The sequence below is a fragment of the Rhinolophus hipposideros genome (assembly GCF_964194185.1).
Source record: "Rhinolophus hipposideros genome assembly, chromosome: 23".
In the NCBI taxonomy this organism is placed as follows: Eukaryota; Metazoa; Chordata; class Mammalia; order Chiroptera; family Rhinolophidae; genus Rhinolophus; species Rhinolophus hipposideros.
This window is the reverse complement of record NC_138069.1, coordinates 39,505,651-39,531,601: the sequence shown is the minus strand read 5'-3', so window position 1 is coordinate 39,531,601 and position 25,951 is coordinate 39,505,651. Positions and strand designations below refer to the sequence as shown.

The window sequence follows — 25,951 nt, the reverse complement described above, 5'->3', positions numbered from 1 at the left end:
TACTAGGTTGTTTGATTACTATCCCCATTATCACCTGAGGAAACTGAGGCACTGAGAGGTTAGGGACCTGGCCTGAGGCACACAGCTAGAACATGACAGGTCCCGGAACATTCTGTAGGGAGTCAACAAAGGAAGGGCTAAGTCCAGAGGATGACTTTCGGATCATCCTCACAGATGATTGGGAAAGCCCACATTTCCCAATTTCCATCCTCTAGAATTAAATTCCCTTCTAGGATTAAGCCTCCAGGCTACCCGGCCACAATCAAGTAGAAAGAAACACACAGCGTTATTTCTGAAAATCAGCCATTTAATCTATTTGAACCCAATGAGGGGGGAAAAGAACGAAAACATTTTTTTCCCTTAAGATTTTGTTTATAACGGGCTGGAGGTGTCTCTTCCATAGGAAACGGACATCCTCTCTGTCCCCAAAGATTTGTGTGTTGTTGTTTTATAACGCAAAAAGTGGAATTTCACCTCCGGGACATGCCACACATTTCCCCGCCCCGCCCACACCCCCTACAGGCCCACATATTCACACACCAAAGGGACTCCTTTCTGTAACTGGGGAACAGAACATAAAAACAGTCCATCTAAGTGGCCATAGATACCGGAAATAACCAAATGCACATCAGTCAACTCATATGCAAGCCGGCAGCTCTTCTACTTGGAATCCAGAGCCAAAATTACAAATGGCAGAGCCATGAGCTATTAATATAGATTAAAACTCCTTCCACTGGACACTCCCCTTAATTACAAAAGTATGCAAACAATCTTGATATAAATGGAAAGCAGGTGAGCGGCCCTGTCCCTGGGGCACCAGAGCATACCTGAAATTCCCTGGGTGGAAGCAGTGCCTGGACCGTTGCCCCTCCCTTTCAGGACTAAAGGGGAACGATGAGGGGGAGCAGTGGGTAGGGCCCCAGTGGGGAGACACTGGAGCCACCCCAGGAACCAGGAACATGTTGGTGTATGGCCAGCCGAAGGGGGAGCTCAGTGGCAAGTGGGCCACAACTGGGCTGTAGAGAGGGCCACAGCTGTGCAGCCCTTGGGAGCCCGGAAGGCGGATGTCCAGAGGGAGAAGGGTGGGTCTGCTTTGCTTCCCCTGCCTGAGGCCTTGGGACTGATGGCGGCTGTCTGGGAGAGGCCGCGACATGGTTATTTTTGAGTTGCAGAGAAAAATGCTTTGCATCTGGATAGAAGTGCACCAACTGTCTGTTTCTCAGAGGATGACTTCCCAGTCACAACGAGCCCCTCCACCAAGAGAAGCTGCTGTTACACAGCATGGGGGCTGAGGCACATTGGTGGGGGGTTCAGAGGATCAAGGTGAAGAGAGGAAGGGAAACCCACCACCCGCCCAGTGACCAATGGGAGACTTGAATCTTCACCACTGCAGCCTAACAACTGGGCACCTGCTTCTTGGGAGAAAAAGAAAGGGATGGAGGCGAGGCTCTGAAGGCCTGGGCTCTTGGTTGGGCAGAAAGGGATGGGGCAGCAGTGAGGGTTCCATCTCCAGCGCCACATCTCAGGGGCTTGCCCAGAAGTACCATCCTTTGTTGAAGGCGCCAGGTGGGGGTACCTTTGGGCAGCCTGGTCCAGAGCTGACAGCCCAGGTTTGCAGGTGGGCTGCTCAGGGGGGAAACTATGTGATTGGTGTGTCTAAAAGATGGAGGCTATGAGATTGTCAAAGCCTGGCTGAGAGCTGGTAGACGTGGATTCTGGGCTGTTCCCGTAAGAGAGAAGGGACGATAGCCCTTCTAGGAGTGGTCCCCAACATCCCCGAGCACCCCTTGCCTGATTCTGGTGTTGGTGCTCCCCAGGGGAAGCAGCACCACAACTTCAGGCAGTGTACTTCATCTGAAATTAAATGCGTGGGGAAAGAGGTAGCTGCGAAACCACGAGCCACCCCCTGGCTCCCCCTCGCCCACGTTGGGACAGCCAGATCCTGGGCCAGATAGAGGCGCCGGAGGCAGGGCTGACGGTCTCGGTGTCCATAGGTCCTTGGCCGTCGCTGGGCAGCTCGTCAATGCATCTTGCCCAGCTGGATCTTCTTCCAGGCCTCCGAGGCTGTGAAGATACACGAGTCCAGAATGCCAGCCACAGTGAAGGTCCCGCCAATGATGGCGCAGATCTGAAAGTGGGGGGAGGTCAGAGGTCAGCATTGGAGGGAGGGCCACGCCTGTCCCCTCCCAAATCACCAGAGGATGAGGGAGTGCGGATGCCCTACCACGTGGTAAGCCAGGGGGTCTGGAACATCCTCAAAAAACCCCACTTGTTGGATGATGAATTTAGTCATAATAAAAGCATAAACATCATCTCCTTTAATTCCCATGTTAACCTTCTGAATGAGGAAAGGGAGTATTAGACCCATTTCATAGGTGAGAAAACCGAGGCTTAGTTAGGAAACTAAGTTCACACAGTAAGTAGCAGACCTGTGACTTGAACTCTCAGGTATATCTTGACCTTGGAGCCTGCGGTCTTAATTTCTATTTTAAATTTATCAGATATTTTTACAATCCCATTTACAAATGAAGGAATGGAGGTACAAAAAGCTGGCACCATTGGCCCAAGGTCATACGGCCAGCAAGTGGCAATCGTGGGACTTGAACCCGGGTCTGACAGGTCCAGGCTCAGTGCTGCCTGGGAATGAGATCTGGGGTGGGCTGGACAGGCAGCACTGGCCCGGATGGCCTGGAGCGAGAAACAAATCTCCTCTCACTCTTAAAATCTTGTGCTCTGTTCATGGGTTGGGTAATAATCAAAAAATCATACAGACAAATACAAAATTACAAGTGCTACGGAGGAGAAAGGGGGCCGTGGTGCTCCCAGAAAGCTCGTATAGAGTTGTGGGGGGGCTGTCCTGTGCCTTTCAAGGATGTTTACCAGCTTCCTGGACCTCTACCCATGACAAGCCCTCTCTGCCCTGTTGTGACAACCAAAAGGCCTCCAAACATTGTCAAATGTCCCCTGGAGGTCACAATTCTGATGAAAAACGCTGTAGTAAGGGGGTAAGAATGAATGTCACCTGTATGTCTGTACTTTGTAATTTTCTGCCACATAATAATATAACCACCACAGAGCAGTGCTCACAGCACCTTCTCTGTACCAGGCACGGCTTGGTGTGCTTCATGCTCCCATCACTGAGTCCCTGGGCCAACCCAGAGAGGCAAGTGCTCTTCTTATACCTATTGTACAGCCAAGGAAACTGAGGCACAAAGACACCGAATCACCTGTCTAAAGCCACAGCAGTTGATGGCCGAATGGGGGTACAAACTGTGGAGTCTGCACTCTGAACACGACATTGCTGCTTCTCGGGCATGAAACGCCCTACCCAAGTGAATAACTCACTTCGCCGTGAAGCTGTCAAAACTCCTCTTGTGACGCACCAAACGCATGCTCTGTGGTTCTCAAAACTCTCTGGCCTACCTATGAGTTGCTGTCTGGTGCCATAAAAGAATCAAAGTATGAGCGATGGAAGATAAAAGAAGTCCACAGAGGGTTTGCAAGGAAACATGAAATGTATTTTTCCCCTCGAGCACGTACTTTATGCCATTCCTAAGAACCGATACCACCCACCACTCCATATGCCTCGGAGGGAGGCACCTCACGTCCAGGGCCACACAGCAAGTATGCGGCAGAGCCAAGTCGGTCTGTCCACAGAGCTCTCACTCTTCCCCACATGCCAAATTTACGTGGCACTTAAATGACCATGTAGAAGCCCTGTGGGGCAGCCCCAGAGGGCGGGAGACTGCCCTGAAGGCACCACCAGCGGCTCGCCAGACACGGACACTGACCACTGGAGGACTCTGGGAGAAGGCAGCGCCCTCATGGACCCTTTGGTGCCGAGTGGAGGTGGCCAGGAGGCACAGCAGAGGCAAGAGGGGCAAGTGAATCGAACCGGCATTTATTTTTAAAATGATATTTGCACGAGATGAGCTAAGCGGAGGCCTGTGAGGCCCCAGGCAGACAGAGCCGGTCTGTATGGAGGGGTGGTAAGTGGAGCAGCTGGCATTCCAGTAATAACAGCCCAAGAAACCGGAGCAGCCCCCCCAGGGAGTGAAGAGGCTGGGGGCGCTGAGGGGATTATTGTGGAGTATCTTCAGTGGGCCAGGCCTCTCTCTGCCAGCCTCAGAGCATGACGCAGGGGCACTTTTCAAGGAAGATGACGGCAGGGGAGCTGGTTTATTTTGGTAGAGTGGATCAGATGATGGGAGATTTTGTACCACAAAATGCTTTTAGAGCTTGGATCAGAGGATAGGAAAATGTGACTTAAGTGCAATGGAGCAAATAATAAAAAAATAAAAAATAACCACTCACACACATATCTATATTCATCTACACACTTTGAAACGCGAGTGTTCCTATGATTCACAGACACCTGGCACCCAGTCTGAAGCCTCCTTTCACTGGGCTGGCCCAGAGCAGGAGACAACACATGCATTGAGGTACCAAAGAAAACCCCAAAACACATAGCTGTGGGGAGACTGAGGCCCTGGGCGCATGGAAGCTGCTAAGCCACTGAGGAGGCCCCGCAGTGAACCTGCTGGTATCCCCCAGCTCAGCAGCATGTTCCCCACTATCCTACAGCTGTTGAAGGTGCTGGTCACTGGCAGACTAAGGAGGAGGAATTCTGGCACATTCGAGGGGGTGGCTCAAAAGCTGAGAGAAATCTAGCAGCCCTCCTGATGTTGCTATCGCCCCCGCTTTCATTATTTTTCCTTATTCAGCCTGCTCGGGCCTCTCTGACATGCTCATATGCATAGGTGGGGACTAGCGTGAGGTGAGGCAGGCTCGTGAGAAGGGTCCTGGGGTGCTCTCTGATATATGGGGGGTCACAGAAACTCCCAGCACACCTGGACTTGTCCAAGGAGGAGGTCAGTCACGGCCATCCATCACACGGGTCTTACGTCTGAAACACAGGGAACTAAAGGTAGCCGTGAGGCCCCCCGAAGGGTATGGCTGTCTTTGGACTCAGGTGGTGGCAAAATAACAGGCTTCCTTTGTGATTTCTTGGCTGGTGTGTGTGTGTGGTGGCGGGGGGAGCAGGGGGGGCACGACGACCATGGACAGATGTTAGGAGGCTGAAGCAGATGTCCAGAACGGATTGAAGAAAAGGCTGGCGGCAGGGAGGACGGTGACTGCATCTCCCTGACCTGTGGGGACGGGCTCAGGATGAATACAAAGGAAAATAAAAAGAACCATGCCCACGACACTCACTTCCCACAGCCTGCTGCTCCGCACGCAGAAGAGCAAGGAGACCAGGGCCTCCACGGGGCACAGAGGCCGGGGACATGTGAAGAGGGGCTCGAGCAGACCGGGGTGAGGTAAGGCCGCAGGGAGTCCACCGGGGCCTTCCCTGCTGCGGCGGCACAAAGAGCTCGCAGCTTTCGGAAGCTGAGGCGTGGCTGTCACTTACTCTGGCCTGGGAGAGCCTTTCTGGGTCTCAGTCTTTTCATCTACAAAAGAGGAAAACCATCCCTGCCTTGCCAGTTTGTCGTACTGCAGGCAACGCCTCTGGAGGTCCTAGCACTCTTAGGAGGTGCTCAGTAAATGACCCCCAATGTCATCGTTCTGTTAACCAGAAGGCTCCAACCTTGTTGCTAAGACCCGAGATTTTCCAAAGCTCTCTGAGACCCACTCTAAGAAGAATAATGGGTAAAATATCACTTATTCCCCAGATCAGGCCTTTGGGTCTCGATTTCCATTTTCTACCTGGCTCATTTAAGCAGATGAAGCCAATTTACAGAAAGACCGGACAGCAAGGGTGACCACAGGCAGAATCTTTGCAGTTGCCCAGGTCCCAAACACGCCAATGGCCCATTCTCCAGATGGGGAAACTGAGGCGTAGATGGGATGTTTCCTCAGGTAAGCACCAAGAAGTGTTTGGGATGAAGAACATACATGCAGGCAACGCACCTAGGCCACAGGTAGTTTCCATTCTCTGGCCAGCCAGGGGGTGCCTCATACCCCCACAATGCCCTACCTCAACCCTGCTGCTTAAACTCTCGTTTCCCTGACAGCCCACAGGAAAGACAGCAGAAGAACCTGGCACGCAGGAGGACATGCATACCTGATATGCTTCCTGAGTGACTAAAGGAGTGAACGAGAAAGAATGAATGGGGAGTGGCAGAGTGAGTGTTAAATGAACAAACGCATGAATAAATGACTTGCTCAAGAAGGGAGCGGGGGTCCATGCCCAAGGCAGGGGACTCGGGATGCTTACGGCCCCTGGCACTGGGGGCCCTGCATCACCTGGCTCCCTGTGCCTGTTTCCTTACTGTTACAAATGAGAAAGCTCATCATTACCTGTCAGGATAGCTGTGGGATTAAATGAGTGTCCATGCCACCTTTGAATGCCTGTTCCCCTGGTCCCTCACTGCTGCCATGCTTTGTACCTCCTGACCAGGCCCCAAGACAGGAGGGACAGCGTGTAGGGGGGAGTGAGGGTGAAGGAGCAGAGCCACTGAGCCAGAAAGGGCCACCACAGCTAGCACATGCAACCCTACTCTGGTCAGCAGCCCCAGTTTCAGAAATGAAAGCAAGGACAACTCGATATCCAGGCCCCAATGAGTTTGAGAGAGGCCCATTACTCTGCTTTCAGCAGAAGTCATCAATAATGGCCCTTTGTTCTTCCGCAGAGACCTCCTCCCTGCGATTCTACCAGCTTCCTGACTGCCTGCTATGGCTAAAATGAAGTTAGCTTGTCTACCTGGAAAAGAAGGTGGGTGGGGGTGGTGTGTGTGTGTGTGTGTGTGTGTGTGTGTGTGTGTGTGTGTGTGTGTGTGTGTGTGTGTGTGTTTCCCTTACCTTTCAGTTATGGCTCTTAATTCCTTATAATATGGAAAGGACGTGTTTCAACCACACTGGCTGGAGAGCTGAATCCTTCTGTTGTCCCATCAGCACTAACGCTTCCCCCATCCATTGCCACCCCCTCCCCCACTTACTTCTCTCTAGAGTACAATGAAGAAGCGTGACAGACACACCACCAAGAGGTGGGGAAGACTGTGGTTTCTGGAGTAAATATTTCTGGGGTCTGATCCCAGCTCTGTGACCCTGGCTGGGAAAGCCAGTTTACCTCTCTGAGCCTCAGTTTCTCTCATCTGTGAAATGGGGCCCCCGATGAGGCCCGAGATGACCTCTGTCTGGCTGCCTGCTATGCTATAAGTGCCCGGGAGCTGTTCATTCACTTTCCTAGTTCAGTTAGCATTGCTTGGAAAGCTTGTGGAAAAGCACAGTATGAGAAATAAATAATGAATCGGAGTCCCATCAGATGCTGGCGGCGGCAGACAGACTGGAGCCGTGGATGAGAACACGGTGCCATGACTAGGCAGAGGAGGGGCTGTGACAGACGGGAAGCCAATGACGGGGCCCTGGAAAGGTGGGGGAGGGGTGGAGGAGCAGGTGTGGTGGTCCTCACACAGTGGTGTCATGCCTGCCAGACTGTCCACTCTCCCCGCTTTTGCAAGGGTCTGGGGAGAGAGTGCAGTCCTCTCCCCACCCTTTTTACATTGGCTGCAGCTGCAACATACCCACCTCCCCCTCTGAAAAAACCCCACCTTGGTTGAGCACCTACTATGTGCCAGGCCTGAGCTGGCACTTTTCTCTGCCTTCTCATTCAATCCTTGCAAGTGCTAGGGGAAATGGGGTGACCCCATCCCACAGATGGGGAAACACAGGCTCAGAGAGGGACGGACTTGTCCAAGGCCACACAGCCACCAAGTAGGTAAGGATGACAAGAATCCAGGTCTGGGAGGCTGCAAAGGGCCTGCTTTTTTCTGTTAGACACCCACCCCTACTTCAGCCCAAACTGAAGGCGCCCCTTAGTTCCCCCTCGTCATGCATGGATGGCTTCTTCATATTGTTTTCTCAATTCTGTTAAATTTTACATATCCAATGTCCGAAAGTAAAGGGTCCCTATCAGTAAAGTTTACAGAGTAGGAAGCTGTGTATGGCTGTAAAACTAAAAAATAAGTAGAGTGTGTAAAAGGAAGCCCACTCCATTCTAATATTCCTTATACGTCTCAGAATTTGCCTTAGAAAAGCTTCCATCCAACTGAGAAACCTGTGTTCACCCCGTTGGCGCCATCCGTCCCTGGTACACGGCCTTCTGGAAGATCTAGGTCTGCTCAGATGTCTGGAAGGATCTGAAGATTTTTGCACATTTCCAAACTCACCGAGCTGCTAATTTGGGTTTATTCTGTTCCTCAGATGACGGAAATTGTCTTGGGAGTGGACCACGATGTATACCCCTCCATCTGTTTGTTCACTGTCTAACACCCATTTATTATCACCTGCCTGCACTGTCCCAGGTCTGGAGACCAGAGGTGACAAAGACCCAGCCCTGCCTTCCTAGAGCTCACGGGCCGGGGAAAAAGACGTGACGCCAGAAGTGTCAGTGGGAGAGGATGGAGGCTCTGAAAAGGAGGTCGTGCCTGTCCAGCTACAAAGCTGGTCTCTTCCCAACTCACACAATCTCGGCAAGTAAAACCTTCTCAGTTTTAAGTTTGTCTCCTCTTAATTCTTTTTACCGTCTCTTCCCACACCCCCACGCACCTGCTGCTTTCTGTCTATGGCATATTCTTTCAGGTACCCAAACAGATGAGAGAAAGGTAATCAGATATGGGCAGAAAAACTTACAAAACACAAGTCTGAACAGTTTGCTTTTTTTCCTCATGGTTTGCACGTGCATGACTGTGACTATCACGTGTGCTTACCACGTCGCTTTGTTTCCTGCTATTACTTCTTCTTGATTCCCAGGACAGAAGCCACTGATCAAACGATCCTGGTGTCCTACCAAGGGCCACATGGCTTCTTGGGGCTCTGCTGTTGGAACATCCGTCCTCGAGACTGTTGTTTTGGAAGAAGGAGGTGGGCTTTGGGGTCCAATGCCCAACCTTGCCATTTACTGACTGTGTGATCTTAGAGAAAGTTCTTTATCTCTCTGGGCCTCAATTAACTGACATATAAAATAGGAATGACATCATCTACCTTGGAGGGTTCCTGGGAGGGTTAAAGGAGATAACTGTAAAACTATCTGGCACAGAGTAGGTGCGTAGTAAGTGTCGCTATGTGATCGTTTCTCCAAGGAGCTGTCCATTGTATATTTCTGTTCTGAGCACCTATGACCAGGCCAGGCCCTGTACTACATGCTGGGGACACCTAGTTGCCTGGCAACCATGCAGCACAATCTCAAATTTGGGGGATCATGTCTAATGCAGCGATCCCTGCTGCCCAGTGGAAGCATGTCAGTAGCAGCTGGTACTTTTTGTTGGACAAAACCTGTCACGGCCATAGTGGCCCAATTTGGTACTTTGTGACTTCTGGCTGCTCCCCACAAATAGAATAAAACAGACAAGGAAAGGGATGAGACTCCTCTGAAGACATCCAATCTGTCACCAAAACCCACTTGAAGGCAATCTCACAAAAGAGGTTTCAGCAAGTGGCAGGGGACAAATGTGCACGTGTGGGAGGGGCACTTTGAAGGGGATCACTTGCATGTTGTTAAATACCATCTGCTGATTTCCCTAGTGGTGGAATTTTCTGGACGAGCACAAAGCGGAGGTCTGAGCAAGGCGCCCTGGGTGGCTCGAGGAGCCCCGGCAGCCTGGTGGGCACTTCTGGAGGAGGAGCCCTCTTCCATTCAGGCTCGGGCTAAACGGGTCCTTTCCAGACCATGAGACCCTGGCGGGGCAGCCCTGCATAAGCCAGGCACTTGCTACTCAGAGCTGCCTCTGGGAGACCCCCCCACTACATTCCAGCCCTCCTACAGCTGCCCCCACAGCCGTCACATGACGACATCCTGGCTTAAGACCCCTCTTCAGCAGCCCCTCCGAGGAGCTATTTGCAGAGACCCCCATTTGTGGTTCAGGGGCTTTACACACAAGTGTTTGAGTTTCAAAAGAGTGAAAGAGAAGTCACAGCAGGTGCCTCCGCTTCCATCCGGTCTCCATCCCCCCTGCGCAAGGGCTGCTGGGGGTCTTTGTGCTGTCTGCATGCAAACGTCATCCCCCACATCTGCTGTCCTGTGACAAGGGCCTTTGAAGCCCCACAATGACGCCATCTGCCAGGGACAGCCAGCGGCTCACGAGAGGCTGACCCCACAGTTGCCACGGCAACTAAAATGGCATCATGGGGCCTTCAGAAAAACTACCAGGTTCATGCTGTCTGGAGGTTCCCGGCAGCATGGCTCACACTCAGGTGGAGGTGGCTGGGACAGGGATGGAGGAGGGGCTGGTGGTCAAATGGAGAAAGAAACAGAGGCATTTGGCCTCTGGGTGATGAAGGGCAGGCTCCTCCCGTGACTTCTTGGGCTTTCCAGCTCTCAGAAGTCCCTGCCCATCGAAAGAGGCCACATGACCTCATAAGACATGTTGTGCTGGGCACCTATGCACGTACGACTCCCTTTGCTTAGACGCTCTCTCCTTCACGCACCAGTCTAGAAAATGTCACCTCACCCTTCAGGACCCATCTCAAGGTTTCCTTCTGGGAACTTTCCAAATAGACAAGACTGTGCCCACCTCTTTGTCGCTGCCGTACCTGGTGCCCAGTTCCACTGGTGCCCCTGCTGGGTGGGACTGCGGCTCGCTCTGTGCTCACCTATCTCCCCTACTAGCTCATTCCTCCAATTTCTAGTGAACTTGGGCGTCTTTTCACTCCCTGTGTGGGCTCTTCTGTGAAGGGCTAGTCCTTATCCATTTTTCTTTTTGATCATTTAACTGTTTCTTACTGATTTATAGGAATTCTTTATATATAAACTTCTTGTTTGCTTGGCAAGTGTCTTTTCCCTATTTGTGTCTGGTGTTTCAACTTTATGTTAGGTGTCCTTTGTTGAATGGAAGTTTAATTTCTTTATGGAGTCAGAGAATGGAAAAGGCTGTTCTGAGGCTCATGTAAGCCCCAGATTTTTGACAGCCGTTGTATCCATGCAGATGGCTTTCTGTAATTGCAAAGAACTTTCGTTTCAGGATTTCCTCTGAGTCTCACGAGGTCCTGGGAGGTAGGGAGAATATGGATTATTATTCCTATTTTGTAGATTAGGAGGTGGAAGCCTGTGGCTATCTGATCTTTTGCCTCGTAGCACCCTCTCCTCACTCCTCCAGGAACTGGCCCCTGATTTTTCTCTTGCAATCTTTCTCCTGTGATCTGAGTGGGGCTGGCCAGCTGGGGCATTCTATTCATTCTATTCATTCAGGGCACAAGGATGGCATGGGACCTGAGCCAGGACAATGACAGCAATAGCATATCCAGGACGCAGGGTGGAATTACTGAGAAAGAGGCATCTTCTATTGGTAAATTCTATTCGAAAATGAGACCATTGCAGAGGAAACCAGAATGAAGGAAGACCTGTTCCAGACAACATTTACACCTGGATCCAGCCATGCCTGAGGCCTACATAGCCCTCGAGCCAGCTTGATGTAGAGTTCTGTCTCTTCTGTAATAGAGTCCTAACTAATACAAATCTAGGTAGAGCTGGAAATGAAAATGCCAGGACTGGACCCCTGATCCTGAATCATTATTATAAGTATGAAGAGGTGTAGACGCATAAGGACCATTAGGCCTCAGTTTCCAAATCTGTGAGGTAGGGATAATCACCCATTTCCTCACCTCAGCTGACTCAGACCCTTGACCGAAGTAGGACACGGTGACCCTGCTATTCTGACTCCAAGGACATTTTGAATGGGAGGCCACGGAAGAGTATACTTGATAGAAATAATCAGCATTAAACAAACAAACAAACAAACTGACATCAGCTTGAAGCTGCCCCACAGAAAAGTAGACTTGGTGGAGACAACGGCAAAAAAAAAAAAAAAGAAAAGAGAACAGGCAGGAAGGAAAGAAAGAAAATACCTGAAAATATCAGTAGCTATAGTTGGAAAACAGATATGAAAAATTTACACAGGAAAGGATAAACCCTACTAAGCATCCTTTCCATAAAAATGAAAAACTGGAGAAAACGTGAACGACTGATCGAGCCATATAAAGATCCGCTTAAGGAATGAAATTGATTTAGTGGCATTCCCGGCTGGAACATATTTTCCTGATGAAACATCACCAATATTGATGTGACTGATGACATTTCTGAACATCCTAGGGATCAGAGCCTAGTGTGTGCAGCCTGAGCCCCCGGCCCTGAAGGCTGTGCCCTCTTTCTTCGAGAACCCGTAGGGGCACCAAGAGGAGGAGCCCCCAGCAGGCACGCCATCCACTCACCGTGGTGATGAACCTGTACAGAGGCTGCCGTCTCTCTGTGTACTTGACCGTGATGGGGCTGAGGTCGTATCGGAACCAGATGGCGGGGATGATACGTCCGGTGTGGCTGTAAGCAACATACTCCTGGGGCCGAGAAAGAGACGAGGGGGAGAGGGTATGAGATTCAGGCACACAGAGCACATCGCAGCGGGTGCGGGTTGGATTGTAGAGGGTTCCCCAGCAACCCACAAGAATGGGCTTTCTTTCCTCCCTCTCGCTCCCCCAGGGAGCCAGACGCCACCGGCCCCTCCTTTCACACCCCTTCCCCAGAGGCTCTGCCATCAGTATCGGGACAGACAACATTGCTGGGATCATGCTGGACCCTTTTGGCTCTTTGGAAATTGACCATATGACCTGGAAGCAGCACCAGAATCAAAACAGGAATCTGAGAGCAGAGATGGAAAGGGACAAGTGTGATTTGGGCTCAGTCTAAGTAAAGGCCTACTTCCCCATTCAACTCCTGGGCCATGCAAAATCCAATTATTTATTCAATGACACTTTACCGAGCAGCTCTCCTGCGTGTTGGCTGCTGGGGACCCCAAAGGGGAGTAAGCCCCGCCACCCCCAGAGGGGGGGGTCATAGTCTGGAGGATGCAGATGTCAAAATGTCCGCAGTACTGCAACATTGCACAGGCCGTGACAGAGGGACACGCTGGGCTGCGGGGGCATGAACAAATGACCAAGTCTCCGCAGGGCATCTGGAAGGCTTGGTGAGGAGGGGACATTCTATGCCACACGTGACATCTTGAGGAGTGTACGTATGTGTGCGTTTGTGTGCATGCGTGAGAGAGAGAAGTATAAAGGCCATGTGGGGAGTGAGCTTCTTGGAAGAAGGAACGCACAGCACTGGAAAGGCAGAGGGCTCAGCCCTGCCACCCTCCCACAAGCCTTCCCGAGAAGGCACCCGGCTGGGATTAAAGGAATGCGAAGGGGCTGAATGAACAGTGTGTCCTCTCTCTGGTCTGGGTGCTTCAGGGTGCTGAAAACCGCTGGCTACCTTCATTCATCTACAACAAGAGGCCAAGCTGAACCACAGGGGCACCTCCAACCCCAAATGCTGCGCCCGAGCTCCAGGGCTTCTCCTGGGGAAAGCGCAAGCAAGACCTGCCCTCTGTTGGATTGCCACCGGCCCTGACGGGCACAGCCCCAGTCTCTCACAGGGCAGGCTGGGCCAAGGCCACAGATAGAGCTGAGCAAGCTGTTCTGGCCACTGGGCCCTTGCCAAAGCCTCAGGGAAGGAGCCTTGGGCAAAACAAGATCAGCTTTCTCCAGGGAGAGCTGATGGGGCAGGGTGACTGTCGGTCACAGCCCAGGCCTGAGGCACAGAGGAAAAGAATGAAACATAGCAGGAGTAGATACTGTGTACCCCAAGCCGCCTTTGTGGGCTACGTGGTTTTAAAAGCATGGCCTCATTTGACAGTAATCTTAGGAGGTGGGCACCATTTTACAAATAAGTAAACGGGTTACGTGCCTTAGAGACTGGACCGGCTCTGAACCGGCAGTCTGGTCCACAGCTCACACACTTTCTGCTCAGACTGCATCCACATTCTCCCGTTTGTCAGATGCTGTCAATACTTGAGGGTGACAATGAGATACCCTCCAAGAAACAGAGAAGTAAAGAAAGAGGTTTCCCTGTGGAGACGTAGACAGCACAGGTGGATCAGAGCAGAGGGACCTCAAGCCACCAGAGTGGGAGGAGCTCCTAGCCTAGCGGACTCTTGCCCCTCATTCAGACTAAGCGGTGATAAGCTCAAGAGGCCAGGTTCTGGAGCACGAGGAGAACCCAGTTCTAATCCCCACTTGGCCACTCTGTAGCTTGACGACCACCTCTCAGTGCTTCAATGGCCCAATCTGTTAAATGGGGACAATAATAGTCCCAACGTCAGAGCTGTCATGATGACCGAAAAAGATGGTGGAGTAGGGAGCTTAGCATAATGTCCAACCCACTGGAAGGACTCAAAAAATGACAGCTACCACTCTTACTATTATATTATTATTATTAACTGAGCGAAATCATACATCACTTAGGAGGCAGTTTGGATGGCCCTGGAACAGAACAAAAAGGAGTCCTGGTGGTAAAGGGGTCTACTGGGGGTGCCTCAACCAACGCGTTTGAGACTTTCACGTCCCACTGGCAGGGTCTTCTCCAAGGAAGCCTGAGGCCATATCGGCTTGAAACTACCCATTCTGCTGGCTCTGCCCATGCTCCGTTCCCACCAAGGCCTGCCTGCTTCTCCATGACTTTGAGTATTGGGGTCCTTGGAACATTCCTGTTAACCAACGGCTATTCGGTGTAATTCAAGAGCCTTATGATTTTGGGTAAAGTGTTTGTGCCCTGGGAACCAGAGCGTCTGGCGTGTGCTGACCAATCAGGGTCCAGAGTCTGAAGATGAAAAGCTGTGGAGACACTTGCAACCCCTGGGACCTTTGGGGGAGGGCACCTGATTGCTGTTTCTCAAACAGATCACACCCTCTTTCCTGGTAGATTTCTTCCTTTTGACCGTGAGGCTGGCCTCCTGTCTTTACCCAGGGACAGAACCTGGCCAGAGCAACCTCCCAGAAAAGGCCTCGCCTCCAAGGGAACCAGGAGGAATCTTGCCCTGGCACTTGTCACCCCTGCTCTCGGCCAGCAGAGGGTGCAGTTGCACGCAGCTGGGCCCAGCCGTGCCCACGTACCTTGTTGGCCACCGTGTACTGGTAAGAGTACTGCTGCTTGCCACTCTTGTCCTCATAAACCGTGGGTACAATCTTCAAGATGTAGTCGTGGGAGGCCAGGGCTGCAGGTAAGACACAGCAGGATGAAGCAGGGGGACGGGCACTGCCTAGCGGGCAGCTCTATGTCATGTCAACCTTATACCGGCCTGGCACTGCCAGGGGTCCACACCTTCATCACCAAACAACCCCTCTTCATTTCTCCCCTTTAACACCGGGAATTGAAAGACTCCACCTGTCAAGATCTTTACTGCTGTATTTAATATTAAAATTCTGAAAACAACGCAGTGCCTATCAATAGAGAAACCCCTGAAGAGTGGGTGGGTGCTGGGAGAGGCCACTCTCCAAGATGGATTGTTATGTGAAAAGGACCAAGTCACAGAGCAGGGTGAATAGCATGTGTCCGCATACCGGGGGCAGGGAGCGCTCACACTCTCGATATGGGGAATACATGGAAGAAGATTCTGGAAAGATGCCCAAAGACCTATTAGTAGTTGTAGCCTCTGGGGAGGAAGGCAGGATGTGAAGGAGATCACATTTCATTGTGCGCCCTCTGGTCCTGTTTGAATATTGTTACCTTTAAAGCATATCGGGTTTAAGTTTTAAAAAAGAAGAGCCCACCAAACAAAAACACTGCATCTGTGAAGAAATGATTAATTTCTTTCCCCATTTTCAAAGAATGGGAGATCAGTTCTCCCTCCCCTTGGCCGTCATATTCCACTGTAACTTACCCCCACCCTCGTGGGACGGGGAGGCCGCAGAGGGCAGGGACCGAGCCTTACTCATCTCCGTGTCCCCAGAACCCCGCGCAGGGCCTGGTACAGAGCGGACAGTAGCAAATACTTATTGACTGAATGAACGGATGAAGGGTTGACTGGTCAGAGGCATGAATGGGAGAACAGATGAATCAGCTTCTGATAAGCATGAGGTAACCAGAATCAAACACTAGGCTGACAGAATGCGGACCCAAAGCTGCCAAATATCACTCGGGAAAGGCATGAGTTCCCTTGGGCCTTCCGGGAGGCTAAGAGAAACTCAAGGACCCTTCTATTATTACCTTCTAGAATTTTGGGTCAGGGACCATGGAGCTAAAATAAGACAGAAATTTAGGCCTGCGGGTTCTTACCCCAACTCTGACCCTGAGTGGCCCTGAGACCTGGGACTCAGCTTCTGTAAGAGGCACGGGATACAGATGGTGTTGGCGGCCTCTTCCTGCGAATACTGAGTCTTGGTAAAGGAAAAGACAGTGCTTCCTGAACTGTCTGGAGACCCGACTCCTCTAAAAACCTGGGGATAAGCCCATGAAAACCCCAACACCCCTCCCTCAACCCTGCCGTGGCCCTCAGATGACAGGAGCACCAGTCACCCGGGATTTTAAAGGCAGACACGGGAGCGTCTCCTCCTGCTCAGTGGTCCTGGAGTGGGGCTCAGAATCTTGTATGTATTTTAAACCAGGAGTCCAAGACCACACTTGAAATATGGTGCTCCAATGCACATCGTCCCAGGTTAAAAATTTGAAGGTACAGGACTCACACCTGTAATAATTCTGTTAAACAGAATGAAGGTTACCAGAGGGGAAGGGAGAATGAAGAGGGCAAAGGGGGTCAAATATATGGTGATGGAAGGACACCAGACTTTGGGTAGTGAGCACATAATGGTGTAGACAGATGTTGTATTACAATGTTGTACACCTGAAATTTATGTAATGTTATTAAACAATGGTACCCCAATACATTTAATTAAAAATAAAATTTTAAAAATAGTTCTGTTAACTTTTGTACAGAAAGCAGATGATCATAAAGAAAACAAACCTACCCTCCACAGAAAACCGTGGATTTGCACTCTCACGTATAAACTGCCAGACTTACACTTATCCACATATTTATGATTTTCTAAAATTGGATCAGACTGTATCTTTTTCTAAGAACTGAACCCCACAGACACCACTTCAGGACCAAGACACAGAATGTAAGTGTCGGTTTTATGCGTTGCCATGTCCCCTACCGCAGTGCCTGGCACGAAGTGGGTGGTCAATAAATGTTTGCTGCCTGAAAGCCACCAAGGTTCTGAAACAGCGCCGTGAGGGGTGGCCAAGGCCCCGCAGCGTGGCCAGGTACAGTGTGCTCGTGGCTAGACAGAGACACTGTTCCTCCTTTTCACGCTTATAAACAATGACCTCATGAACGTCATTCTCCTAAATCTTTGTACACTCTCCTAATTATTTCCTTCGCTTACTCTCTTCTGAGTAGAACTGGTGACTCAAACGCAATGACCATTTTGAAGGTCTTTGATGCAATTTGCCTAACATCCATTAGAGACAGTGCACCTAACACACCCACGTGGATTCCTTGTCAGAGGACCCCCTCCTGGGGGCTGCCGGCTCCAACCTGATCCAGGCAGGCCCTTCCTGCTCCCTCCCTCCCTTCGGTCATCTTATTATGGAAAAGCTCAAACGTTAAAAAAAATAGGGGCTCATATAACCCCCATGTAGCCAATCCCCAGAGTCACCAATTAACAATGGCCAATTTTGCTTCATCTCTACCCATCTCTACCAATTAGGAGGGAAACTACTGTCCACGCTTTGAAAAAACGACTTCTGCTCATGGAGCAAGATTCACAGGGACACAGAGAAGCTTGATTTGCCAGAGGGGTGGGGGGTTGGGGGGTGGAGGGGCAGGTCATGGAGAGATGTATTCTTTTGCTTGGGTTTCTGACTATTAACAGAGCAGAATGTGTTTTGGGAAATGATAAGAAAAGCCTTATGGATGAAAAAGGTGAGCTCAGGTGAGGAAACAAGAAAAGGCCAGGTAACCTGTCCTGCAGGACCCGGCGGGATCCGCGTGAGCAGACAGGCCTCCCCGGCCTGTTCTGTGCCCATGTGCAGGGCACCAAGTATGTGAGCACGCCTGAGCGGGTGTGTGTGCTTTCTGCGTGTGTGCAAAGACATGGTGTTCTCTTTGAGCTGGGCCCGGTGCCAGGGAACCGAGAGGGGAAAGGGCTCAGGGAGGGGGCATTCGTAGGTGGGAGGGGCTCAAGCAGGAAGAGACGGTTGGGGTGAGGGAGGTGGCCCAGGTGGCCAGATCTGACTGAGCCACCCACAGACCTGTTCTCACGGTGCCACATGATCTGGGATGAATTCTGGCTCTGCCATCACTCCCTGTGGGACCTTAGGTGATTAGCTCTACTAAGAACAAGTATGTGGCAGTCATGATAACAGAAGTGACGATAATAGCTGGTACTCATTGAGCACTTATGGAGTGCCTAGGGCTGCCACATACTTTCCCCAGGGACAAGTCACTTTTCTTCCCTTCTCTGTAAGACAGGAGTAATTGCACTCTCCTCAGAAACTAGCTGTGGAAAAGAAGCATGAAGAGCCTGGCTTACACGGAGTGTTTGATAAGCGTTGCCTCCCCTCCCCCATTCCGCATCTGCTGCCCGTGGAGATACATACGGTTGGAGGTGAGTCTGTCAGCTCCCCCGAGAGCATTGAAAGCTCCATGGACATTCTGGACCTGTGGAGAAGCACAGTGAGGGGACTGACCTCAGATGCCACCACCTCCAGGCCCGGCTGTGAGGCGACTGCCAGGTGCCACCCGGTTTAGGGACCTCATCTGTATGTAAAACTGGGATCCAGCAGGGTCTGTCTCGTAGGGAAGTTATGGGAACCAAGCTACAGACACAGCACAGGCCTGGTACCCAGGAGGCACCGGCTTGCTTCTCATCTTGGGTAGCTGCTACTATGTGCCCCTCCGTCCTGAGTACTTTGTGTCATCGCATTCAATGACCTCAATGATGTACCATTTGGCCCATTTTGTAGAAGAACAGATCAAGGCTTGGAAAAGCATGGAAATTTGTCCAGTGTCCCACAGCTGATACATGGCTGAGCCAAAGTCCAAATTTAGGTCTGTCTGACCCCAGGCCTCAGCTCTTTCCATTAAGCCATGCAGAAAACTCATGCAAAGGTGGATCTGGTCCCAGCATGCTCCTCCTGAGACTCCCACAGCCCTCTGAAAGGAGGCACAGGGCTTCTGGCCTCCTACCCTGTTTGCTGCAGAGAACATGTAACACATGTGAAGAGACCGCTCTTCACAGCAGCCGCAGGCCTGACCGGGGTTGCTGTAGAGCAGGGCTAAAGACTACATCCCACCTCTTCCCTGAGGACAGTGGGCAATCAGGTCAGCTTCAAGGACAATCTAAATAAAACAGGGCATGGCACACCAGGTACAGGGGGCATGCGACCATGGGCATGGTTAATAGGGGCTGCCAAGGTAGACACTCTGGGGGGCTTCCTGGAGGAAGTGACACTGACACCAAGATCTGTAGGAAAGTGGGAAGTTAATCAGGCAAACAGCATGTGCAAACACATGAGCCTAGAGGCGAAGGAATAGACAGAGAGCTGTATGGCCCAGAAAGGAAGCGGGTGGGGGTAAGGAGTGGAAAGGAGGGAGGTCAGAGAGGTATACGGGGACAGGTTCCTGCAGTGAGGGCCACTCCAGGAACAGTGGCAGCAGCTGGGTGACCCCTGATCACCCAGCTCAGGTGGCTGATGTTTATTGAGCACTTAACGAAACTGCACACTCTCAAGAAGCCCAAAAAGGAAAGGAAAATTTGTCCGTTGCTGCCTTGGGATTGATCGTCTGAAGACATGGTTTCTAGCCCAAGGGGACAGTGGTTCTGGAGATAAGAGTGCTAGAACGTTCCCTCCCATCCTGTCACAGGTTGTGTGTCACATTCATTTGTACGACCATCTGATTAACCTCTGTCTTTCCCTCTAGACTATAATCTCCACATGGGCAGGGACCATGCCCGTCCTCACCAATATGGGTACAAGACCTGGCACACCGTAAGTGTTCAGTAAATATGTATTGCATGCATGGATGGATAATGATGGGAAGATGGACCCTCCGCTGGGTATTTCACATTTAAAGAAAAATCCTATTTCCGCCATAACAGTGACGAAGCAGAAGGCTCTTACGGTCCTGCTTCTGCCAGGGTCATGCCAATGCAAGACCGCATCCTGACCCTCCCCAGGCTGTCCTCTTCTCCCCTAGTCCGGTATATGGGCCTTCTCTCACCTCCCTGCCTCCAGCCTTGCCTCATGGGCCCATCTTCCACACAGATGGGTGCTCTTTCTAAGACACCAACCCCTGGTCAGTCTCACCCTCCTAAATCTAACAGGGGTCTCTCGTCCCACATAAAACCCAGCTCCTGGCTCCACCTCCAAGCGGACACTTCTGAGCCCTCTCAGCCGACTCGAAAGAGCTGTCAATCCCTAGCCTCCAGCACCTCACCTACCTCAGAATGAGGTGGACACTTGCCAACCCATTTTTTCTAAAAGTACCCGTGAGGGCCTTTTTTGTGAAACTGACCAGTTGGGTGAGCCACAGAGTGGGAGGCGTATAAGATGCCCTCTGCCCATGAGACTGCCCTGTCTTGTGCTTGGTCAAATCCTTCTCAGCTTTCAGGGCTTGGCTTAGCTGCCACTTTACAGGTCACCTCTTCTGGGAAGCCCTCCCTGACCTCCCAGGCTACAGGGGTACCCCCCCCAACCCCTCATCACTGCCCAGAACCCTATGCCTCCCTTGTCTTTAGCCCTCCTTGTCCAATGTTATTATGTTTATTTACATTCGAGCTCTTCTTTGTTTGAAGGTGAGAACCTTGTACTGTTTATCCATTACTATAACCCCAGGGCCTGGCACAGAGCAGAAATTTCTAGAGGATCTGATGAATCCATGATTGTATAAGGCACAATAAAGTAAGATGCTGAGCCAGACACACCTGCTTTCTTACAAGCTGTGTGACCTTGGGCAAGTTACTAAACTTCTCTGACTCAGTTTCCTTATCAGGAAAAATAAATCCCACCCAGCATCCTTGAGGAAGGTTCTGAGAGATTAAACAAAGGGCATGTACAATGCTGTTCTCTAAGTGCGAAAGGGCAGGCTTCGGTGAAGGCTGAAGATTCCAAGTTTCCATGAGAAGGGGGTGGTGCTGCAGAGACTGGGTTTGAATTCTGACTGTGTGTGCACATAAGTGGCGTTAACGGTATGGGCACACATGTCGGTATGGGCCTGTGAGCCCCTGGTGCACATCACGTGCCAGAGGGCCCCACCCTCCACAACCTCAACCAGGAAGCCAGATCTCACTCAGCAAGGCCTGGGGTCAGGACCAGGCTCCCAATCCCAGTGCTGGGGCTGGGCGGTTACCTCCCCCTCTGAGCCTCTTTCCCCTTGTCAAATAGGATGTAAGACATTCTGCTTTCAGGATCAGTGGTGGGTGGAGAAGAGAGAGGTCACCAAAGCTCCCCTGCCTGCAGGTGGCACAGACAGGCTGGTCAATGTTTGATGCCTGTGTGTTGCTGCCGTGGGTGAGAAATTGTAGGGCTGGGCCTACTACAGGTGGCCCTGTTGATCGTAGTAACAAGGACTTCCAGAATATTTCATTCACTGCGTTACCCATTTAATGGACGTGGGCCCTGAGCGGGAAGGCCCAGGGGGCTGTGGTGGGGAGTGGGCTACACTGTGGAGTCAGACAGATCTGCTGGGGGACCCCAGACAAGTGGCTGCTCTGGGCCCAGCTCCACAACTGTAAAATGTGGTGCCCCCTCCCACTTCATAAGGCTGCACTGACAGAGAGAAAGCACCAGTACTTAGTACTTGCTCATGAAAAGTGAGTGCCTTTCCCCAGGCCGTAGGTCTCAACTTGAGGTCCCCCGGGCAGCGCACTGACGATGAAATGACAGCCGCACTCAGAAGGAATCACAGAGGGTTGTGTGATGGAGCAGAGGCTCAAAGGCAGCGGTCCCTTGGGAGGGCGTCTCCCTGTGCCCAGGGAGGATAGAAGGCTCTGGGACACAGCCCCTGCATGCCCACCCCCGGCCACACCACCTGGAGTGTGTCCTGCTCACCTGTAATGTGTCCCCAAAGGAGAGCTTGTGGATGACATGGGTCATGTCTGGGTTCTGTGGCTGGGCCGTGGCACTGTGTGTGGACACGTGAAAGTTGCCTGGGACCTGGGGAGAGATGCAAGTTTCAGCAGTTTGGTGAGCTTCCCCAGAGGGTGGGTCGCAGGGCTTCAACCTAGAGTCAGATCTGGATTTGAACCCCCAGCTTGGTCCCAGCCATGGGACCTTGGAGCAGCCACTGCCCCTCTCTGATCTCCAGGCTCTTCATCTGTAGAATGAGGCACTAACAGTCCGACCGGAGAGGGCTGCTAGGGCTATGGGATGAAAGCATGCCAACCGGGCACATGGAACAAGGCCAGGGCTCGAAATGGCAGCTGCCCACCATCAACCCTCTAGCTGTTGTCCCCACAGTGGGTTGGCGGACGACCTTTAGGCCTGCAGACCAGGAAGCTTCCTTGAACTCCAAATCAACACTGTCACCTATTTGAGGAAGGAGGATGGCTGACGGCTCAGCAGCTATCCATCAGAGTCTGCTGATTTTGCAAGGATGGCCGTTTCAAACACAAAGTTGTTTGTGTTTGAATATTCTCACAGGAATATTCCTGTCTTCACTAGGGCCTGAGCTTTGGGCCGACAGGCACAGCCCGGCCTCAGCAAGCTCACAGTTGAGTGGGCTGGAATGGTGCCTGGGGGTTTGGAGGGGGCAACCCACTGGGCCTGGGGTGAGCAGGAATGACAGCTTGACAGGATGGGAGGGTCAGGGGGACAGCACTGCCCACTTCAGGGGGCCCAATCACCTGTGGCAGAGCAGCAGGCGGCTTCTACACATGAGCTCCCATATAGCCCCACTTCCTAGCTGGGGGGCCTTGGGAATGGTCAGTAACCACTCTGGGCCTCGGTTTCCCCTTCGGCAAAATGGAGATAACCACAAAGGGTTATTGGGAGGATTAAATGAGGTGATGCGTGCAAAGTTGATGACAGTTGTTATTGGGTTGGGTCTGTAGGATGGACATGTTTGTCATGAGAGCCAAGAAAGAAGGACCCGCCCAGAAAAGGGAACAGCATGAACAAAGGCAGGGCCTGGGGAAAAGCCCACTGTATTTAAAAAACATTTTTAATTTCATTTTTACTTATATAAGTAATACCTGGGTACATCTGTATTATAAAATATTCACGTGATAAAGTCAAGACTAAAGTTCCCGTTGCCTACCACCCCCGGAAGTAAGAAACTGACAGTATCCAGTGTGTGTCCCTCAGAGTGTTACTATGCAGTCACATGGGGCCTCCCATGGACCCCGCTGTGGGCAGAGTTCAGAATCGGGTTTGGGGGCTGGGCCTCACTCTCTCAGAGTTAAGTGAGCCAAAGAGGCTGGCTCCCTCACATCTGCCACCCGCTGCCGCCCCGAGAGGCTGTGACTCAGTGACCCACTCCTCCTCCATCACAGGTGGCTGACTCACACCAGCACATACTGGGCTGAAGAAAGAAAAGACGACGCTTTTAGAGCCTGTGACTTGGGCACCTACGTCAGCGCCTCTGTTGGAGTTTAAAAACATATAGATGGCGCCAGGTCCCAAACCCCAGCCCATCCTGCCCTCCTCCTGGGGGCCTGGGTGACTAAGCAAGGAGTCTGGGGTGCTGGGGGCTGCCAGGACAGCTGGAAACATGTGAAGTCTCCCTTCTGGCTGCTGGCCAACTTCCTGATGGACAGAGGAGGCGGCCACAGGGCATATGTAAGCCTGATGCTGAGAGATAAAGGGGTGGGGGCCAGCTGCAGACCTCGCCCATCATCACCGTTGGCTTTCTTATCCAAGCACCCCTTGCCTGAGAGTTCCTTGAAGGCACAAACCCTCAGCCCTCTAAGGGTGGGGGGCAGAGGCTGGCCTGAGCTGTGCTTGGAGTGAACGGACATACTGGTCATGGCACATGTGACTGAGGTGTTGACGAGAAGCAACAGGGGGACGCAGGGCAAAAGAGTGGGAACCCTGGTGCCAGGCTGCCTGAGTCCTCGTGCTTTTCAGTTTGTATACTGTTGCTCTCCCTCCACCAGAACGGAAGCTCCATCAGCACTGGAACTCTGCCCACCGAGGTAATGCACTGCCCCAGAGCTGATAACCGCCCCGGAACTCGGAAGGTGCTTGATAAAAATGCCTGAAAGGAATGACTGTGTAATAGCTCATTTATTCCTCACACAAACTTTAAGTGGGGGGTATCATTATGTAATTATCATCATCCCATCAACCTAAAAATGTAAAAACCGAGGCTAAGACAGGTTGACTGACGTGGAGGGGGTCACTTGGCCAAGAGGGGACAGAGCTGGGACTCGAACAAAGGGCTCAAAGAGACAAATGCTGTGGTCTTCTCACCACCCACTGCTTTTCCCGTTGGGGAGAGGCGTAGTCTCTTCCTGAACCAGCCAGCAGGGGCTCCAAAACCCAGTGAGCCTGGAATCCCCACCCAGATTCTCAGCAGGAAGTGCCAGGTGCTTGCCGGGGACCGTGTGGGGGGAGGCTGAGTGGGCGCACAGTTTAGCTATTGGTTTCTCAGGAGGAAGGGGACCTAAGGGATGGGGAGCAGGAGAAGGCCACCAGCGCCTCTGTACCTTGTTGATGCTGAACTGCCCCTCGAAGCGGCAGCCCACCCCATTGTTCAGTGGGATCTTCATGGAGTTGTCGATATGCCCCACTTCATGCCTGCCCATCTCATCCTGGATGTCGAGCCCAACCACTGTGGGAGGCAAGGGGAGAAGAGTCACAAACCCCTGGAGAAACGGGAGGGGGGCAGCCCCCTACTCTCAGGACCCCTCCTCCATCCATTCCATGGACAGGCGGGCCCGGGAACCTCTAGGAAACCCAGAGCCACAGAGAAGAAGTCAGCTGTTAGGGCAGGAGGAGAACGTGATCCTGGAGTAAGAGGGAGCCAGACCCCATGTTCCCCCTCTGCCACTGCCGGCAGCTCAGGAGGCAGCAGCTAATGGGGCCAGGGACGCAGGACGACGGGGTGCAGGCAGGAGGCAGAGGGTCAGGGTTAAAAGGCTGCCCGAATCCTGGCCCTTTTATCAGCTGTGCGACCTTGGCTGAGGCATTTAACGTCTCAATACCTCAGTTTCCTTCTCAGAAAAATGAAGGGAGAATAATTACACCTTCCTTGGAGAATCATGAGGCTCGAATAGTTAATATGTGTAGAAAATGTTTAGAACAGAGTCTGACGCACAGAAAGTGGCAAGTGTTCAACATGTGTTAGCACTTACTGTGTCTCAGACAGCCTGGGTTCACTGAGTGAACAAGCTCAGGGAGTCATTCGTTCATCCATCACTCATTCATTCACACCTTCCTTTACCCAATGCCCCGTCCTCCAGGCCCTGTCCTCCAGGAGCTTGGGCACTTTTCGGGGTCCCTTAGTATACTAAATGAGAAATCTGGGGCCTGGAGTTCTGGTCCTTGACTCCAGTGTGGCTCCACCACCTCTGTGACTCAGCTTCCCAACCTGTACAATGGGCAGGTGCACACCAACTATTTTCCCTGAGATGGTCCAAGTGGGGGGGCTCCCAATAAACTATAGAAACGCAGGAATTTCCCTGGAAGGAATGCTAAGAAGGAGGTTGCAATATAGAGAAAGAGCAGCTGGGAGTAATTTTTTAAGTGAGCCAACCCTAAAAGGGAACAACGGGAAAACCCCCGGACTCCTCAGTGGCGATGGGGAAGTGAGCGAGAGCCCATCCATAGAAGGGAATGTGATGCAGTCATTCAATATGACACGCACGCGTCTGTAGTATGTGGGGAAGGCTGATGCCATAACCTTCGGTGTAAAAGAAATGCAAGCAGGTCCCCATTTGACTCAGCAGTTCCCCCTCCTCCCCGGGAGTCCGTCCTCCAGATGCACACATGTCCAGACGCGTATGCAAGGCTGCTCCGGGCAACCTTATTTGAAATCGCGACAACTGGAAGCAGCCCAACTGCCTGTCAACAGGGGACTGGTCAATGGAACAGCCCCCTCTGGAATGTGGAACAGCAGGTACAGGGATGAGCTCAGTCCATATGTGGGCAGAGGCAGCTCAGGGCAGGGCAGCGGCTAAGAGTGTACCTCGACCAAGT

The 25,951-nt window shown here is 51.9% G+C and overlaps 1 protein-coding gene across 1 annotated transcript in view; it reads right to left on the bottom strand.

Moving 5' to 3' along the window:
- Positions 1 to 286: 286 nt before the first annotated feature.
- Positions 287 to 25,951, bottom strand: part of ERGIC1 (endoplasmic reticulum-golgi intermediate compartment 1) — an 86,410-nt gene continuing 60,745 nt past the window's right edge. The window contains exons 5-10 of the mRNA XM_081036157.1: positions 24,460 to 24,584; positions 21,863 to 21,967; positions 18,410 to 18,470; positions 14,923 to 15,023; positions 12,208 to 12,330; positions 287 to 2,128 (exon numbers count right to left, since the gene is read on the bottom strand). Of these exons, the coding sequence (XP_080892283.1) occupies positions 2,021 to 2,128; positions 12,208 to 12,330; positions 14,923 to 15,023; positions 18,410 to 18,470; positions 21,863 to 21,967; positions 24,460 to 24,584 (623 nt within the window). The 3' untranslated portion in view covers positions 287 to 2,020. The remainder of the gene's footprint in view (positions 2,129 to 12,207; positions 12,331 to 14,922; positions 15,024 to 18,409; positions 18,471 to 21,862; positions 21,968 to 24,459; positions 24,585 to 25,951) is intronic.